We start from the raw sequence: 20,675 nt of genomic DNA on the forward strand, positions 1-20,675 counted from the left end.
GGCCGTCCGGTGGGTTCTCAATGACTTCCTGTCACATTCCTGAGGGCGACCTGCTAGATGCCTGCTGAAATTTAAGCTGTCATTCTTCGCTGTAGATTGAAGTTTGAGTGTACAGCGGACACGAATGTTTTTTACCTTCTTTCTTTTTTTTTTTACAGAGTCACACTCAAAGCAATGTCGGTACTTCAAGCATTAAACGCTCCATACTCCTGCTCTCTGCATGTCTCCATGTTCTGCCTTGTTGATCTACCCACGTGTTTGTTACCACTGACGTCACACCTCTGTGTGACTGTCAGTCAAGAACTTCCAGAAACAACTCACGGTTCAGTAAAGCAGCATTATATTATTATTATTATTATTATTATTATTATTATCCCTTGCATACTCCATATCAAATTTTAAATAAACCAAATTTGACGACTAAATGCAGTGACCTCAGAATATTTTATTTCTGTTTTGCCATAAAAATAGTCTCACCTACAAGACAGTGGACAGATGGAACACTGTCATTGTTGAATTATATGTCAACCAGGATGCTGCCTGTTCTTCTCGTTCTTCATCTCAGGGCTTTCTTTCCCCTTTTTTCTCTGCTCTGTTTCCCTCCATGGAAACCACAGTGTTACCAACTGTGGTGACAGCTGCAGCACTAGTTTCTTTCTCCACAGACTTCACTTGGACTCAGACCATTTGGTTATTCTCCTAAATGTGTCTGCAGCCTCCGCCTGTCTGTGACAATGTCCCCCAGGCTGCAGTCGGTCTCATTGTCCCCCCTTTCTGTCCTCCCCTGTTTGGAAAACAATACGTCAACGCGTGTCTTTGCAGAAACAGGGACTGTGACTTCTTTAACCACAACCGAGCCTCACTGCTGCCCTCTAGAGACTCAAAGTGACACTTCCCTGTTTCACTCTGACAGTTAAAATGACAGTAGGAATTAGATCAGTACAGTTTTGGATCATCTTTCCAGTTCAATAACAAGAATATCACAAGTAAACAATATAATAAAAAAAAAATTGAATGGCAGGCAATAAAGTAATCATAAAATGATTAAAACGAAATGATAAAATCTGGATTAAAATGTTGTCTCAAGTCTCTACACTTTAAAAAGTTTGGATGAATTTTGACAACACTTCTCCATGTGATTAGAGAAATCCTTTATTTCAAAGGTAAAAGAAGAAAAACCTTTATACATTTGAAACAAGCAGTCAAGTCAGAGGACATGGGTCCAGTCTACAACATTAACACCTCTGTCCTTGTTAACAGTACAGTGGCTACACAGACGGCAAAGTAAAATACTTTCTCCATTGTCAGTATCTCAGCAGTATGGCACCGTTTCAGGTCGTCACAGATTCAGGTGTGTGGTGGTCAGAATATTTACAAAAAAAGAAAAAAAAGAAAAAGAAAAACAGTGCTTGATAGTGACGTAAAACTACTGTAAGACAATTCAATGCTGATTTGTCCTTTTTATACACTTGCTCTTTTTTTAAATTCACACTTTTTTTAAACGTCACATCACCCATATCATATATAACAAACAATTCTGCTGTAGAAAAAAGCGAAAATGCAATTCAAACCACGTTTTTGATTTTCACATCTGAACATAAAACATCCAGCGACTACTAATTCAAATAACAGTATACAAACATTGTTTCAACAAGAAAATGGAAATCTCTTTTCAGCAATTCTTTTGATCCCCCCTCAGATAAATGACTTTACTTTGTACAAGAAACATTCAGAGCTGTGTTCTCTCAGTACAGATATATTGTTTTCACATTTGGTTTATGTTCTGTATCCGGTACAAGATCTTACGTAATGCAACCTGATAAAATGTAAAACAAACGGTGTTGTGCCTTAAAGTAAATGTTTGTCAAAATGAGCCTTTGTCCCAACCTTTGTCCCAACCTGAACCAAACATGCCCAGACATGGCTGATTTTATATTTTCATTAAATGTATATTTGTATATGTATTGTCGTCAGCAGCCAAGTGGTAAAAGGTACAGTAATGCACTAAGGAACGCCCTTTGAAAAAGCTAGTGCTCCTTTATTAGGTGATATACGGTTTGAATGTGTCCATATTGATGATTCAGATTCATACTGCTGCATTATACAGTACACATGTGATCTCAACAACAACAGCTGCATTTAAAAATCCCTGCACTCACAGAATAGATGCCGTAGATTTATTTCCTTCAAATACGGTCATTTCTGTGGTTATGGGACACGAGTAACAAGGTCATAATATCTGTTCATCATCCTGTAATATAAAATGGAAAAACTGAATCATAATGCATTCTAACAGTGTAAGGAGAGCAAACTCACACACAGTTTGATCTTCATCCAGTCACATTCAGCAGTAATTCCTGTTCAAAACTCAAACAGAGTCGGAGCTTCAGAAAAATTAGAATCATACACAGTTCCCCTGAAGTACATGAAGAAACACAGTACTGTAAAAACAACGTAAACTTTTCTCCTACTCAAGTCAAAGTCAATGAAAAAAAGGACAATAAACTCATCCTGAGCTCCATGGTTGTCAACATTAGCATAACAAATACTGTAGTACTGAAAATATTATTTCAAGTAAAGCGAGTTGTAAAATGATCACAGTGTTCCCGTGAGAACATTTAAAACAGCATCACATGAAATGAACCTCAGCAGAAGAAATACATTAACATCATCAGCCCCCGCACAGAAAAAAAAAGATCTGTTCAAATGTGTGTTTTGAAATAAAGTGCAGGATATTATACTAGTCATAATAAAACATTTATGACAGAATCTCATTGGTGACAAGAAAAAAATGTCCAGGGAGGGAAATAAATGGAGGAATAAAAGACTTACATTCTGTTCCATGATGAAAAAGAAAAACTAACAGTGCTGTTAAAATTAACCTGAAGGTTTACAGATGCTGACGGCTGTGAACTCACATACAAAGCAAGGGAAGATTTTTTCCAACTGACAGCTAAGACTCTAATCAAATGGCCATGATAGTTACCATGTGACTTACATAATGTTTTGCATTTCAGGGTAAATTCTGCAGCGACACCTCAGTTTTCTCTAATCAATTAAATTATCCCACTCGAGTTGGAATACTTTACAATTAGAATTCATTCCTAATAAAAAATATCTAACATGTCTTTACTGTATGAACTGTATTGTTCTTCACATGGTTTCTGGAATACTCGGCTCAAGTCTTTTTACTCTGTGTTAAATAAAATGAAATCAGCATCTTGACTGTGTTACTGTAAACGGTGGATTCATATGATCTAAGTTAGAAGAGAAGACGATGATTGTCTTCTGTTCCGAAGAAAAAACAAGAATCTGATGAAAATTTAAGGGAATCAGTGTTTCTTGTACTCATCTGTTACAATGTGCTGTTGTTTATAAGGCTGCTCCAGTCATGTGTGGTTCTCAGCTGTCTGTACAAAATCAGAAGGTCAGAAGGTCAAAGGTAGAAACCTGTGGCTGGTGGATCAGGGAGGCTGGACAACGTGTCAGGTCCGGGCATTTGAACAGCAGAGGGCGTTGCTCCATTGCCGTTGGGTAGAGCGCAGCCTCCTGGGTATGCAGTGTTCAGGATGCAGCCATTTTCTATCTGCACAATTGAAACAGTGGTATATTAGAATATTAATAGTTAATAGATGAAGACAAAAAGACTAAAAAACTAAAATATAAAAGATCAATGGATAAATGACTGGTTGGTCAGGTTGGAGGAGAGACAATAATAATACACAAAATACTGGATAAACTGAAGCTGAAACTAAAGCACTATAATGGAATCTGTGCTGCAGTAACTCTTTATTCATAACTCATTGTTTGTTCAGTATTATTTTCCTGCCTTTTATAAACAGGTTTGTCAAATTGTACATGTGATCGGGGAAATAAATGTAATGTTGTGCACTAATCTGTCCACTCTGTATTTGCAACACAGCATAACAACAAATGAACCTATTATAGAAATAAAATTGTCTCTGGGGATGCCAGAAATGTGTGATGTCAAAATGGGGTCACAGGCCAAAAGAGGTTAGAGACCACTGCTCTAACTGGTATGCTGATAGTACAAAAATGTCTTCATAGACTTACCTTGCTATGGTTGGGATCTGGGATTTCCATGGTTACCATGCCGTAGTGGTCTAGCTGCTGACAGGACTTGCCCACTCCTAGAATCTGCTCCAGGGAAGTGTTGGGGGGAGGGCACTGTGACAGTTCAGAGATGACCTGGGCTATAGGAACTGAGAACTGGTCCTGCAGCCGTTGGTGGGTCATTCCCTGGTAGGAAGGGACCGCACACTCGGCCACATGGTGTTGCCTGTTTCTTCCAAACATACTGCTTCCATTGAGAGAGTACTCTGTATTTTGGATACCAGGTACACTGTAATCCCTGCAAGAACTTACTGAGGTACTTATTATAGGTTTTTGGCTGTTGTCAAGGCAAGAGTTGCTGCACAGACTTTCATTAAATCCATAGTCCTGCCACTGTGATCTACCAGCTGAATGCTCTGCGCTGGAAATACCACACACCCCGTTAAGGTGAGCTGCATTATGGGTGACATGGTCCTGCTGTGGGAGCTGGTTTTGCATCCTGGGCTGCTGCTGATGCTGAAAGTATGGTCGATGTCTTAACTGCTGGTGTTCAAGTTTAGAGTCCTTTCCATTAAAAAGAGTCTGTTGGGTGTTGCAGTGTTTCAACCCTATGTCTACAGTGGCTGGAATGTCTTGAGTCGACCACTGTCCATTAGCAATAGGTTGGCCTTGTCCCTGCAGCTCCCTATGGGCTATAGTGTTGGTCAAATGGTCGCTCTGCTGGCCCCAGTCCTGTACCATTTTACTTGTCCGCATGTTGAGATGTTGTTGCATCTGTTGGGACAGCTGTAGTATCGGAGACTGTCCAACCAGAGGAGGCCTGTGGTGAGGCTGCTGCATTTGAATGTTACTGTTATTGTTAGGAATACTCTCTGGAAGGGACGTTGTGGTGACTGTCACTGGGGCAGTGCTGTTAGGCACGTGTCCTCCATTCTCTGCAGACTCAGCTTTTCCTTCCAATGAGTCATAAATATATGAAAGGATCTCATCGTTGGTGAGCAGGTCATCTAAAGTGGGCACACGTTCGAGGTCCATCTCCACTCTGATCATCCGCTCATCCAGCAGCAGCAGCTCCAGGTCTTCTGCAGTCAGGCCCAACCCTTCCAGCGCACCGAACAGCTCACCGTTAGAACAACTTCCATCTTGCGCATCCACCACACCCTGGCTTTCCAGGGAGAGAGAGTCTAGTGTTGCCAACAGTGGATCAAAGCTGATGTTTGGCTCTGTAATGTTTGATCCCAGCACTGCACTGTTTGGTTCATCCCAGCTGTTGTGCAAACTGGACTGTTCAGGGTTGGAGAAGCCCATTTGTTCAAAGAAGCTATTGTGAAAGGACATTTTGGGCTCCAGGGCAGGCTGACAAACATACACAGACTCATCTTGACTCATAAGTGCCCCCAGTAGTGAACCAGGGTCCAGACCATCCCTCAGCAGCCTTTCAGTCCTACTCTTTTTTGACTTCATGCCATTTTTGTCATGGCTTGTTTCTCCAAACCCTGGGATAGGATGAGCCGACTGGTAGAGCAGAGCCTCCCCTGTAGCGTACGTGAAGGGCAGATGCATGGACCTCTTCCGCAGATGTTCTCCTCCCTCTTCATCCCTATTAAATGAGAAAAGATGGCTTTTATCAGGCGATAATCGTCAAAACAACTTGAAAAACAAAAAGGTTAAAGAAACAGAATCGTACAGGAGTGGTCTCTGGGTGGCAATGATGTAGTCTGGTTTCCCATTCTTGTACACCAGTCTAGCATTGGCCTGGACCCATTTCCAGTGGTTCTCCTTGGTAAGGAGCCTGAACACAGTGAGACCACTCTCTCCGGTCTTCATCACTACAATCATCGAAGAAAAACACAGTTATAGTTAGGGTCAATGTCAGTTCAAAGAGTCTCTCAAGGTGTGGACTGTTATCTGACATCACATTTTCAGTTCAGTTAGTATCAAAATGTCTGACAAATGTAAGCTAACATCATAGTTGTTTTTTAATGCTAATATCGTAGTTGTGTTTTGCTAACATCATGGTTGTTATGGGTGCTAACACTGCTGTGATATTAATTAATGCAGAACAGATTTAAGAATGATAGTAAAACCAAACTAACCCCGGTGCTCTAGTGACAGTGACACACCAGACCTCTGAAATGTTTGTTTTCATTACTGCCGCATGGATCATCTCTCATGTTTTGCTCATGCACGGGGATTTGCGGGCACTATCCTATTTTCTGGTAGCTCTGCAGCTTGGCTTAACCTGCTGTGTAATCCCGCAGGATTATTTATAAAAGCTGTCTGAACTCTCTGACCAGATCTCCTTGTCAAGGTCATTTATACTGAAAATAATGTGACAAACCTGTTTCATAATACATACAATGATCCTTAGAAACTACTTTGAGGTTTAGATATCATTCTTATCAAGTCTTTAAATCATGTTCTAGGACTTGGAATATTTGTAGCTTCTACACTTTTATTAAAGGATGTAAGAGCAAGATGATAAAAAAATCTTTGTGGTGACACAACTTACTTCTAACGTGATTTTCTGCACAGTGCAACATATCCGCTGCATGAATGAACTGGTAGCCAGAACCACGTACTCGCAGTTCAGCCTCTGTGTAACCCAGCACTATCTTCCCCCTGTGCAAAAAAACATTAGTAAGTTAATTGTTAATTGGTTGTTGTTGTAATTTTGTATCTCTGCTTGAACTACAGTCAAGTCCCTGTCAGTTTATTACTTTGCATCACAAGCCATTGGTGTGAAATCCAGTTTGTGTTTGGTTCTGAAGATCATGTTCTTGGTCCTGATCTCCAAAATGGACGGAGGCTGCAGAGGAGTGGCGATAGCAAACAGAGCCAGCTGTGAGGGAACCTTTCCTCCATTCTCCTGTCGATTGTGCTGACCATGAAGAAACTTCAGTCTGCCCTGGATGTTTAGTGCCTGAAAGGTTTCAGAAATGACTTTTAAACAATACCTGTTTATTATACATTTTCTCCAGATGTAATAATGTAAATATGTCTTAAAGATTTCTATAAAAAACTTGATTACCTGCATAATTGATAAAAAATATTCTCCATGTTTTTGCTGTGCCGGCAGAACAAGCCAAAAAGGTTTGAGGAACTTGAGGAGCTCATACCAAAAACTATACTCTCGACTGGAGGTAGGTGTCTTTCTATTTGGTGTTTTTAATGTTTTGGGAGATGATAAATAGATGAAACATACCAGAAAGCCTGAAGAGTTGTCCAGCAGACATCGAAAACGACACATAAAACTTCTCTCAAGGAAGGACGAATTCTCTGGGGGAAGCTGTTCAGGTTTGTAGGTGACTATTGATGTGCTGCTCTCAGCCTCTATCTCTGAGGTTAAAAAGTGTAAGAAAATTGGGAGTTGGTTAAAATTTTGACTCTTGGAACAATAATTTTTTCCAACAACAAATTATAATATATATATTTTTGAGGTGAAATCATCTTTTGGAGAAGTCACAACATACGTCAAAGAATGTTGTGACCTTAGTTCTTAGACTTCACACTGCTCAGAAGCCGAACAACTGCCATAAGCATCTTAAAATACAAATACAGATCATGGACCACTTCACCTGAAAAGCCACAGTGGGGATTTCAGGGTCATGTGACCTGACCTCAGGATGGTTTTACAGTCTTATGCATAAACTGAGCCTACAGTGCTGTTTACTACTCAAACAAGTGTCATTGTATTGATACTCAGGAGATTCATATTTGTTGTGTTGCACTATTTGCAATGAATCAAATGATTTCTGCCCAATTGTTGATGACCTTTATGTGGTTTCATAAAGCAATAAACTGGATGTTTCTGATTCAGATAGGGTTTAATCAGTTCTCGTAAGTCCATTTAAAGGGTCAGAACACTTACCCTGTGGAGAGTCCTGATTACCAGCAGCTGCAGCGACAGGAGGTGGGTTCAAAGCCCAGTGTAGGTTCCTCCTGAGTTCCTGTTGGTCTTCGGTGTGGACAAGTTCATACACACTCTGGTGCATGACATCAGTCTGAGAAGAAGAATGAACTATTATTTTCCATATTGCAGTGGTATCTAAGGTAACTTCTCAAATACTAGTGATGCAGAATATGAGCTGTGGGCCAGACTCTTCTGGGGCTGGACACTTAAATAAAATGGAATGATGTCTAAAATGACTACGTGATGTTTATTTTCTAATCCAGTCATGGGCTTGATTGGATGGTTTGCCTGCCAGCTGATGATCACATCTCTACACTTCATCCTTTTTCAAGGTTAGCGTGGGCTGAGGCCAATCCCATCAGTCATTAGGTGAGTGCCACAAACAAAAACAAACAACAATTCAGAGTGAACAGTTAACATAACTGAAATACAATAGAGCCAACCATAGGTGAAAGCTTGCAAGAGCATCTCTACTCAAGCTCAAGGAAATTCAGGATTAAGACTTAACTTAGGTTTAGTTGTGTACAGTCTGTTTGTTTGCTAAGGTGCTTAAATGTTGGTTTTTGCTAGTGCTACTGGGCCAAGAGCTGAAACATTAGTTGGACTATTTAAGCATGATGACTGACATGTGACGAACACCAGCTTAATTTTCACTCTGTCTAGACCCCATGCTCCTTCAACACAATGTATTTAATCAGCTGTGGACAGTTGATGAAGTGAAGTTGTCCCAGGTCAATGTCTTCCTAGTCCACATCTTAGATGATCCGAGCACTCCTTTCAATTAGTACAGTTGCAGGAATCAGTCCTTTCATATGTTTTTGAGAAGATGGTTCATATTGGAACTTCATGATGGTGATAGAGGTTTATAGACAGAGGCTGTTATTACTATCTTACCTGATGAAATCCCAGGTAGTCCTGAATGGTGTGAGAGGAGTAGAAGATGGTTCCACTGGCAGTGATGACCAGGATGAATCCATTCAGAGCCTGTAAGTTCAAAACAGTTACTTCTGGTTATAAAACACAACTTTGTTGTTGAATAAACACTTGCACTTTGTTATGATATAACAAAGTAGTAATGGTCTGTGGGCAAAAAACCTCGCCAGTAATTTTCTTTTCTTGAGGTAAGAAAATGCTGTCCCTTTTTCTTCTGTGCAGATTTGGCTGTACAGTACAATTACAGAGCAATTATCTGTCATAAAATACAGAGCGTTCTTAGTAAATAACATCCTCAACAACAGCTTTTTGTGGTTACGTTGCCATCTCCCATAAATATATTGATAATTTTATTCAGACGTACAACTTTAGAACACATTTTGCACAGGCACTAGGTGGCGAAGAGAGTGGATGAATACATATTCATGCCGTGCTGTATGACAAAGACGGCTTTGCTTTCATTCGGTAAAGGCATGTTGATGAGGAAGATTACTCTGTCATAGCAGCAGCATTAACCATGTCCACTCGTCTCTATTCTGAGTACATTATTTTATTAGGACTCTGCCTCTTGGTTCTTTCTCCACCTTACGGTCCTTCTTCATCATCAACCCCAGGCCCCCTGTGGAACCGCTACGCCCTGACTGAGTCCATTGCTACAAATGAGCTTTCATTTCTCATTACTAACAAGCTGGAGGAAATGTGCCCTTATCATAATAATGAAACCCTATTCCCCGCCAGGGTCCGGGAATGACGATCGGGCAGTTTCTTCTCCTCTGTTGGTATGTCAGTATGGAGCACATTGTGAGGAACTGGACTGGAAAATCTATGAATCCAAAAAGAACTGCCGACCACTGAGTTCACGCTCTACCCAATCACATACAGTTAAGTACAGATGGAGGAAACACTGACATGAAGCAGGATATTTTTTCTCCCTGATCTCTGTTTCTACTGCAAAATCTAATGAACATCTTTTAAAGGGGCTTTTTCCCTTTGAGAGGAAAAAAGATTTTCCTCTTATCTCGTCATTTACAAAAAAAGGTTCATACAGTACTGGAGAAACAACCATCAGTTGCAGAAAGTTTACTTCCAAAAGTCCAAACTTTAAAACCTCCAGCTAGGCAATCCACAGGAAAACAAAGAAATGCAGACCAGGCAGGAACCAAGGAGAAATGAGAGCAGAAAGCAATAGACCACACGCAGAAACAAAGAACAACATGCAATGGCTCATCATACAAGCAAAAACAAACTGAGTTTGTGTGTTTGACAGAGTGAGTAAACGTATCCCAAGAGAGGCAGGTGAAACAAATGAGACTATCGAACAGGTAATCACAGAGAACAGGTGATGACACTGATTACACAGAAGAGCCAGACAGGAGGGAATAGAGGCAGACAAATGGTACACTATGACTTTTTGTCAGTTATACCCAATTAGGTGACTATTTGGGCTGTTTGAATTCATCTGCTGTTGCACTTACCAGACTTTGAAATGTGTTTAAAGTTTGACCTTAAACCTTAGGCTTTAACACCCCAACCATAACCCTAACATAATTTTGTTTTATAACTAACAAAGTCAAATAACACATATAATAATGTCTTTATTAGACACACAGCATATGTTTTAATATGCTTCAGGGTGAGATTATCCACTCAACAGAAGCAGTGAACACAGTGAAAACTTAATAAGCAAGTCACTAGGTGAAGTTTCCTAGATTCAAGTGCGTTCTCTGACCATCCAATCCAATCACTCAAATCACTAACATAACTCTGGGCCGGCTGGAAGGCCTTGACATTATTGTTCAGAACTCCTGACTGCTGCTGATGAGTGTCCAGCAGTCAGACCTACAATCTAACCTGAGCCTCTTATCCCATTGGCCTAAAATGGTTTTGGCCTCCTGTTTGCAAACAAACACGTCTAAGTGATTAATTAAAATCAGTCAAATTAACCCTCCCCACACTCACTGTACTTTCACCACTAGGGATTTCATCACCTTCATCTGTATATAAACCTCATATTTAAATTAATTCAATAATAAAACATTGGAAGTGAAATAAGAGATGTCCCAGCACTCACCTGCAGCAGCATTTCACCTTCAAGAATCCTGGCCTCTGAACCTTTTGATGTTTTGAAGTCGTCATCATGTGGGGGGGGGGGAGGGGGGAGGGGGAGGGGGGGGGGCGGGGGGGGGGGGGGGGGGGGGGGGGGGGGGGGGGTGACAACTGAGATAAAGCTTAGCTGAGAAAAGTTGATTTAGCAGAAAAGTTTTCTACAACGTTAGCCAATGCATAGATTTTAGCCAAAGGATAACAGATAGTTGTTAGAAGTTAAAGACAATCAAAATTTTAATTATTATAATTATAAATCAATTGTGTTAAAATATTATCTCAAAAGAAAAGGGGCGACATAAACCAGGTATAATTTTATATAGATATTATATATGAAGTTACAAGTCAGCCAGAAGTTTAACCAAGAGATAGAGGAAGGTAAATTTAAAAATAACTAAAAGTTAGCCAAAAAAATGAAAAACTAATCAAGAAGTCTCTGTCATTGAAACGTATAGGTTTATTATTTATTTTATTTACTTTGAGGATTAATTATTTACAAAATGTTTCCTTGGTTTCAAAGCCAGTCTTTGGACTGATCGCAATCATTCTGATCTTGTCAACACATTTTTGTATCAGGTTTGTCTCTCTATGCAGTTGTAACCATAACAGAAAATCTTTTTTTATTTCGTTTTTAGCTCAAACACATGCAGGTCAGCTGACTATAAAACACTGTATTGATGGTCACAGCTAATTTTAACCGTCACATTTTCTCAGTTTAAGGTGTGAGATAATGAGGTGTAATGATGTCATGAGAATGAGTGCAGTGGTCAGGAACATTGATCTCTGACCCCTGCAGGAGCACCGCGCTGTGACCCATGAAGACCTCTGACCCTAAAGGTGAAGTATAACATGATGGCCAAGCGGGGTTCTGGGTTAGGTCTTTTGTTGTCGGCGATGCAGGTTAACAAGAAGTCCATTGGAGGGGCGGGGCCTTGTCATGAGTGTCAGAGCAGACCCCGTGGAGCATATGGGCTTTGTGTGCAAGCTCGAGGTGGGCTGTATCTTCACATGAGAAGGGACTTTGGATGGACACCCCCTGACCTTATTCCCATACAGACATCAGGGATCATCTTTTAGGGTGTGTGACATAATCCGTGGCAACTGAAGGGAGATCTGACTCACATATGGTGGGTGTGTTAAGAGGAACGTTTGTGACCCACAAACATTGGTGTTGAGCAGAGCTCAACAAGGTGGTGACAAAACAATCAACTGGTTCATGTTTTAGACTTTTCTCTGGTGTCACACCTTGACGTCTATGTCCCGTATTAACAAAAATCAATTGGACTATAAATGCATATAGTTGGATTAAATCATCTGCACTGGTTTTCACATGGTTTTATGTGATATATTTTTTTTAACTTTACTATTTACTATAATATTGTAAGTATTTTTCAATTTTCTTTATTTGAAAAAAAACTTTCTGTTTCCTCTTTTAATGTCAACGACACACAGTGCAGGTGCAGTACTGTATGCAGACAGAAGCAGCAGCAGCAGCAGCAGTAGCAGCGTCATCAGTTCTGTAATCCAGCCAGTAAAAAGAAGGCCAACGTGGTGAAGCCAGAGGAGGACAAAGAGCAGATCTTGTTATCAGGCTTCAGTGGACACATAATGAAGACAGCACTTATTCCCACTGCCATCACATCACATGTAGATGTAGTAGAAAAGGAATGCTGCTGCTGTGGGCGTTTCCCAGCCAAACCAGTGTGGCTTCGGCATACATTGATCTAAGCCAAAAGTTAATGGTCAACAATTGTAAACGTCACAACGTTGCATTGACGTTATTTGACATGGACAGATCAGTGACTCTGACCTCATTGTGCACTGAGAACACCCTTTGCCTCTGTTTAACAAGTTCATTTTCACTGCTTCTGCACCCATGTAGACAAGGCTCTAAAATTACAGAGCTATCTTCAAATTTCAACTGTACGTTCTGCTACTTTACATATGTATAATAAAATTACATATATATATGTATATATATATATATACTATAAAATGTATTGTTATATATTTTAAATGTCTTTTAGTTTTAATCCTTAAATGCATGGTTAATAAAATGACTATTTCTATAAAAAATCATGCACCTTGGAAATTATCCAATTTATGACAACTGTTATTTGTTTACTACAAATAATTTGTATTTGTCTGTCGTTGCAACTGTGAGAGGCAAATTAAATATTATTATTCCACTAAGAAGCAGCATATGGCTATATAAAATAAAAAAGAGCAGATTTTCTTTCTTCAATTCCTTCCTATATCAGTGTTGTATTCAACTAAACTGTGTACACTGAAACTACAAGATCATAATATTACAATACATATGTTTCTGTGACATTTTTGTTGTGTGCTGAGGGGTCTTCTTATGTAAAATGTATGCCATGGCTCATAATGGTTTGGTAAACACAGGATTAAAGCAAACATTGAAACTTTTGTTTATTCCTTTGTTTACATCACATATTGCAGGTCTCTGTTTCTGTCAGGTCGCATGGTGTTAACAAAGGCAGGAGTCTGAATCATGAAACTGTGCTATATTTGGATGGCATTAACCCAGCATATTAAGCTCCTGAGGTGGAAAGGAAAGGGTAGAGGGGGAGGGGGGAGTGGGCAGAGCAATCAGGTCCACTATGGACAGAGGCTGCCCACGGCTGTGCTGGAGCTGATGGTGCGATGATGTGAAAGGGCACGCCTACTCCCACATGGCGCTGAGTTGGTTATGTAGTGGAGGGGAAGTGGAATCCATGTGGTTTGTTTTGGATCTGGGCCAAAATAGATTCAAACCACAGGTGGTAAAGATTAAAAGGAAAACAGAGAATAACTGTCCCTGTCACGGCTGATACAGTTGTAAGCCACTTGTGAGCTGGGCTTGGCTCATATTCAGTTTTGTTATTTATTCTCCCTTTCTTCATTCTCCTTCTTTCACTTCACCAAATGTTATGATGATTAATATGGAGGACTGAAAGTGCCAACATTAAATAAATAAACACATAATTACTCTTATATGTCATTAATAAATTCAAATTGGAATTAAATACATAAATATGTTAAATAGCAGCAAAGCTGAAGGGTTGAAGGAAGGGTTTACAGTACAGTAGTGAGACCTGCTATGATGTATGGTGCAGAGACCCTGGCTCTGTCTAATGGCAAATTAAATGGCTGAGTTGAAGGTGGAGGAGTTGAAGCAATGCCTGAATGATCTAAAACAAAATATTCTGCCCCAGAAATACTGCATCTGAACTTCAAACTTCAGCATTTCAGAGTTCATGCAAAGTTTATGTCTAATAACAGCTGGAGGCAATTTTGCTGTATACAGTATATAGTTTGGCTCAAGATCAGCCCAAAACTAGAGTAGCTGATTTGGGAAAAAACATTTCACGCTGTTTCTATGAGGTGGAAATAAAAGTAACCCTCAATGATCTTAATGTTAACACCGTAGTAGCTGCAAAAAGAGGATGTCAGAAAATTAAACCAGGCCATAGGACCTAAACAATGCATGAACGAATGACCATGGGGGTTGTTTCCACTGGTCGTATTACAACAACTAAAAGACATCTAGTTGTGGGATGCACTTGGATGGTTTGTTGGCCAGTTTTGGCCAATGGTCGGCAGTTTGAGGTCCATGATTTTCACCTTTAACATGCAACACTATAGCTGTGTCTCTATTAATTGTCTGCAGCCAGCTTTTCATATCATGTAAAAACACAGCCTGTCTGTGGCAGAACACAGTGCACAAACACAACTGTTAATGTATGTTAATTATACTGCCTGAGTGTTAATGGCAGCATCAGTGAGTAAATATAGAATATTTCAACTCAGTCAACTCTCTCCCAGCGCCGCCATCACCACTGAGCACCACAGTAAATGAACACGCGATGTACATGTACCACCCCCACAACTACTAACATACACATGGATGCACGCAACAGACACACATACACACAATCACACTTACACACAGGCCCTGAACATGAACACGGCCTCACTAATGCGAGCGAAAGCACGAACCCTGTGCTGCTGCTGCTTACGTGTGTTCTGAGTGTTTTCTGTTTAAATCACGTGGTTGCATATTTGCTTATGAGGTGGTGAAGACTGATGGGATTTAAGTGGGGTAAGGTAGGAAGGAGGGGTGAAGGTGAGGGTTACTCCCGATTAAGAGGTTTTGCCTTTGGTCGCCTGCATTCCTGTCAGTACTCGTATCGTGATCAGCAGGGACTAGGGGGTGGGGGTTAAGCCATGTCGAGGGAAGGATGAGGAGAAAGATGGACCAGGAGGAGGAGGGGAAGAGGGCATAGTCATGGCGGGGTGACCCACTGCTGATCACGTCGCCCACGCAGCTTTGCTTTGTCATTTCCAGGCAGATTGAGGGACAGCCGGAAGGTGGGGGAAGGGGTTTCGGCCTCATTTCAGTTTACAAATCATCATCCTCGCTACTGAGCCGAAACAAAGATGGACATCATGGCATGTCACGTGCCTTTTGCAGCAATACACAGCTTACATAACCAATCCCAGAACAGCGGTTTAGATGGTTAAAGAGAAACAACTGAATTACAGAAAACTCCCAGTTGTGTGCCACTGCTGTAATTGTCAAGTCAACAATGTGTAAACATCAGCTGCATTAAACTCAGGTATAAAGATATACCATGAGTGATGTTGAATTCTGCCTCATCGCTTGTCAGAACATTGGTTTACAAGGGAAGAAACAAGAGAGTTTTTGAAGCGAATTTTCCATCAAATTACTGCTCAGTCAGTGAAATGGTACATACTGACTTCATGTTTACATCAACTCTGCTGTAGTCTATTAGCAGCAGATTAGGCTTTTTCATAATTCATTTTTTATGCATTTACTCTAAGTCATTGGGGCTTGCATAATGGTTTGGTAATGTAACTATGTGTGTTTTTTTAAAGTTGGCGCTGTGGTCCCTCGGGGGCCACCAGGAGAGGAGAAAATAGGAAAAAAAATCGAATTATTATTAGATTATTATTTTTTTAAATATATTATCATCTGTCCTGAACTGTAGAACACATAAAAACTTCATGTGACAGCTGCAACTTCAGCATGACAATGTCATAATAGTGTAGACTGCTCGGTTTGCACCTATTATCAAACTGCTCTGTTACTCAAGCTAGAGTGTAGCTAGCAAGCGCAAAATGAGCAGGTTTTTGAGAAGAAATAGAGAGAATGAGAAAATGAGGCCAGCAGTCCTGCCATGGAGGGTGGTGCTGCGAAATACGTAGGAACTAACTACTGAATATAATAGGGAATAAAAGTTAGAAAATACAGTATAAAACACATTTAAAAAGTTGATCTTTCTTTACATATTATGTAGCATTGTCTGTTAGTTTGCAAAGGAGAACCCCTGCTGTATACTGTAATAAAGAAATCAGTGAATTTACCTTGGTGGAAATGTGTGAACTGCTTCGCATCTGTGTTGGTTTGATATCCAACGAGAATTTCTCAAGCAGCATTTGAACAAAAGATCTGTTTAGATGGGTAAATGACAAAAAAAAGACTGTTTTTCCTTCACTAGCTCACATCTGTCATCGACTTATAAAGGGCCACATAACAAATAGCAAAAGAGAGAAAAAGTTTAAAACTGTACCCAACACCAGTGGCAGCTACGTACATTTCTCACACACATGACTCGACAATCTACATCAGCCATTAGAGCTAAAAAGCAAATGTTGAACCACACAAGAGAATCAACTGTAGTCCACAGGGATTATTTCTCCTAATCTCCATCTGTGTTTACAATGATCTTTCAAAGAGGGTGAGTTCACTTTTATAACAACCACGCAGCTACAAAAGTTACAAAAACACCACAGGATTCATCATCATTTCATCTGCTGCCCTCCTCCTGCAGGATGAAACCGCATCAGTCATGTAGTCACTGTATATAAACCCAGCGGCTGCAGAGTGAGCGGAAGCTCAGATCACAGACCATCTGACACGCATCAGAGCAGAGTAACCATTACATAACAGCTGTCACCTCAGCAGTGTTTTAATTTTAGTTGTGCTGCTCTTAAAACTAACTCTTAAAAACGGGGAACTGCATGGGACCAGCAAACCAAAATAGAGCAGCAAGGACCAAAGAGCAGCAGCCAAAGGCAAGAACAAGGGAGATAACATTTAATGAGAAGAAAAATCATGAGTTAAAGTGAGTGAGATGTGTGTTAATAGATAAACAACACTGGGTCATTCAATCTTCACTAACCACATAACTTCAAACCACACGCATATGGCATCTATTGGAGAAGCTCGTTGTGAAGCCTCACAGCATGGTTTGATGACATCATCAATCGTGCACCGATAAGCGTCTCACACGCATTCACTTTTACATTTTCATGATATCCAAGCTATCCATTATTTATCATGTTTTTATTGTTGTAAGGAAAACTGACACTGATATGTAAAACATTACATTGTTGCATTGATATCAGTCGGCAAATGTTATCTGACTTCCCTACATAATATTAATGAGGTCAAATATTATTTGGATTTGCAATATTATCGGCCCGATATTAGCATCATTAGGTAATATCTGTAAGAATCGTTAAGGGGTTTTCTTCCAAAAATAATCCAAATAACAAATCCAATAACAAAGAAAAACTCTCTCTGTGTTTGTTGTTAAGAGGATTTGAGTTACATAAGTTACAGATAAACAGTTCACCTGCACACTTCAGTACTGATAACTCCCAGAGAAGGTGGAGCTCAGTGTTCTATTGGTTTAAGACAGATAATGACCCTCTCTTCGGATTGGCTAAAAGACACAAGTCAATTGTGGTCTCAGGTGAAAAACAAAGATGGCAGCCGTGTTGGATTAACAGAGTCGGCCACTTTAGAGGGCTGTGGGGGAGACACACACACACACAAAGCTGAAATGAAGTATTCTTGAAGAAAAGAGCACCTTTGCACTGCACAAAGAAAACCTAAAGCACTTTAATACTTAATGAAGCAGGCCCTGTGGGGTGTCTAACACTTCCTCAGAACATTCAAACAATGGATCAACAACGCAGTGTTTAAGTGGTGGCAGCGTTCCCAGAGTGTGCTGGAGCTAAGTCATGGCTCTGTGGACCACCCACCCAGCAGATCCCTATGACAAGCAGGATTTGTGTTGTTTACATACAACAAATTACAGCTTACAGCCACAGAGGTTATCTGACGAGCATCCCTCAGGGATCCGCAGCGCGTCCTCTTTCCACGGAGCCGATATTCTTAATGCAATAGCCCTGAGCTTGTTAATTACTTAGAGACTGTCCAGGAAGTAGGCTAATGCAGTTAGACAAAAGATTTTTGTCTGTAGGCTCCACTTTGACCTAACGCTTCCAAAGTCCACTATTAATAATTCACTCTGACAGGTTGAGCTGTGCCGAAGAAATTCTGCCATATGTTCCAGAATGGAAATAATAACCGTGAGCGATGGCGGAGGATAATTCACACCTGAGCGACTGTGTTTTGTGTCTTTGACATATGAACAAGAGTGGCCAGAGGAGCGTAAAATGTATTTGCTTAATCCAGTAAAAAATCATACGCTGATATCAGCAGTTGCTGTTTCCTGTCCATCACAAACCAAACAGCCATTTCTAAAGGAGCCGCTGCCTTAAACAAACATTTGTCTTCCTTCCATTTCATAAATTCTTTAGACTCAAAGGGGGTTTTCTCAATTATTTATGCTTGGAGAGCATCTAACGGCCGCATTGCAGCATTCTCTTTGAGAGATCAAGGCTTAAAATAACAATGTCTTCGCTCTGCATAGAAGAGGAAACTCAGCACAGGTCATTTGGTGGCATGCAACCTTCTCCTAAAGCTTCTGCTACTGGTTTTAATGGAAACCACACACGTTCTACCACCCAATCTTCTTCACTCATGCACGTAGGTAGATTTAGGTCTTGATTAAATATTGAGGAATTTTCTCTGGTATGAAGTCATAAGATAGAGGTTGTGACTGCTGGTTCTCCCCCCTCCATGATGTTCCCTTTATCTTAAGTTGATGTGATTGAGCTCTGTGCCCCCAAACATGCCCAGTGTAAATACAGAACAGGCTGAACTGCTCACTATGAAACAAGCACAGTGTTCACACTGTTGCAAATTCTTTATCTGGAACATTGTTGTTCTGAGGTATTGCCTCTGACTTGAATGTTAATTTTAAGGTGAATTAGTTTCTGCGATCTCACTTGAATCTTTGTGGTTTGAGTCAGGGGTTATAAAGCTTTTCCATGCCAAGGCCCCTCAAACAGCATTAGCTTCTGGCCGCAGACCCACTTTGCAAACCCACGGACAATGCTACAAAATATGTAAAGAAACATCAATCTTTTAAAATGCATGTTCTTACTTTTACTCACTATTCGATCATTATAACATTTGTTTAGCTAAAAGAAAAAGTATCAAACATTTTTGTTTTAGCACTGTATTTTCCCAATGAAATCTGTCCACTTTGCGCTAGCTAGGTATATACTACCTTGAGGATCACAGCAGTTTAATAACAGGCACAAACCAAAAGGTGTACACAGATTATAACTGTTCCACATTGTCATGCGGAAGTTACAGCTGTCACATGAGGTGTGTTCAGTTTACCTGTTGTACAGTTGTGGAAAAATTGTTTTATAATTAAGAGTACATTAAAAAAAAAAATATATATAGAGAGAGAGAGAGAGAGAGAGAGAGATAGAGAGAGAGATATGTATATATAGTGTTTTATCTTCCCTCCAATTTTCTGAGGTCCCCATACCGCCCCCCACTTTTAAAAGCACTGTTGTAAGTGACACTTGTTTCCCAGAGAGGTTGGCAGGGAATGTGAACTGTTACGACACTGTACACTTACCAGAAAAGAAGTTCTTGGCCCTCAGGTAGCTGACACTCAGACGGAGGATGGAGAGTTTGTCCAGACTGGCTGTGACCTCTTCAGGAAAAGGCAGCAGACTGGCCAGACGCTCCAGTTCCCCATTCAGCCTGTCTCTGTGGCGTTTAGATGGATTGGACTTGGCTCCTTCAGGTGGAGGGAGCTTCACCCTGAGGATCGGTGTAGAAGAAGGAGATCACAAACAGAACCTCAACAATGTGATGTCCTAATAATGAATGTGAAAACAACAGTACTGCTGAAAAGCTGACTTTGGGATTCAGGATTAAAGCATGTGATTATAGCTAAAAAAGACCAGTTGCCAAATATTGGGATTAAAGCAAACATGTCAGGAGTATTAGCCCAGATTTTGGAGGTATTGGAGTCAAACCCACCGTCTGGTGTTTGTGACTCCAAGAGTTTGGGGATTAGAAAAGCTGCTGCTGATTGAGCAACCTCTTAGCTTTAACCCCTCTTTTAAACACTGCTATGCCTCGAGGGTGAGGGTCAGGTTTGATGGGGTGGGTGGGTGGGGGGGTATTGATGCTTTTGCTCTATTTTTTCAGTAGCATTGCAGTTTAGGAAGTGGATGTTCCCTTAGACCCCACATGGGTTAGCTCATAGCTACATTGTTACAAACCTTCATACACTAGGATGGAGTGTGTAAACCTAATTATTCACAAGCCCTTATACTGCAGATACTTTTTATACCCACAAACGACAGTCACTCAGTGATTTCATGTTTTCTTTATGCATTTGAATAAGGTAAAGAGAAGGCACAACAGCAACGACAGCTTCAGTGTTTTAAACAAGACAGCAAC

At 40.5% G+C, this 20,675-nt stretch overlaps 2 protein-coding genes across 5 annotated transcripts in view; one reads left to right on the forward strand and one right to left on the reverse strand.

The window, feature by feature from the left end:
- phf11 (PHD finger protein 11) overlaps positions 1-20,675 on the forward strand; it is a 959,893-nt gene that overhangs the window by 287,525 nt on the left and 651,693 nt on the right. The gene's annotated exons all lie outside the window — the stretch shown is intronic.
- Positions 1,025-20,675, reverse strand: part of LOC103391748 (aryl hydrocarbon receptor-like) — a 21,654-nt gene continuing 2,003 nt past the window's right edge. Inside the window, exons 2-13 of the mRNA XM_025064113.1 lie at positions 19,829-20,027; positions 17,682-17,688; positions 13,861-13,890; positions 10,992-11,032; positions 8,882-8,971; positions 7,946-8,078; positions 7,280-7,413; positions 6,795-6,997; positions 6,587-6,696; positions 5,762-5,903; positions 4,075-5,674; positions 1,025-3,586 (exon numbers count right to left, since the gene is read on the reverse strand). Coding sequence (XP_024919881.1) covers positions 3,437-3,586; positions 4,075-5,674; positions 5,762-5,903; positions 6,587-6,696; positions 6,795-6,997; positions 7,280-7,413; positions 7,946-8,078; positions 8,882-8,971; positions 10,992-11,032; positions 13,861-13,890; positions 17,682-17,688; positions 19,829-20,027 — 2,839 coding nt within the window. The 3' untranslated portion in view covers positions 1,025-3,436. The remainder of the gene's footprint in view (positions 3,587-4,074; positions 5,675-5,761; positions 5,904-6,586; positions 6,697-6,794; positions 6,998-7,279; positions 7,414-7,945; positions 8,079-8,881; positions 8,972-10,991; positions 11,033-13,860; positions 13,891-17,681; positions 17,689-19,828; positions 20,028-20,675) is intronic.

Source organism: Cynoglossus semilaevis, chromosome 16 (genome assembly GCF_000523025.1).
Source record: "Cynoglossus semilaevis isolate Cse_v1.0 chromosome 16, Cse_v1.0, whole genome shotgun sequence".
In the NCBI taxonomy this organism is placed as follows: domain Eukaryota; kingdom Metazoa; phylum Chordata; class Actinopteri; order Pleuronectiformes; family Cynoglossidae; genus Cynoglossus; species Cynoglossus semilaevis.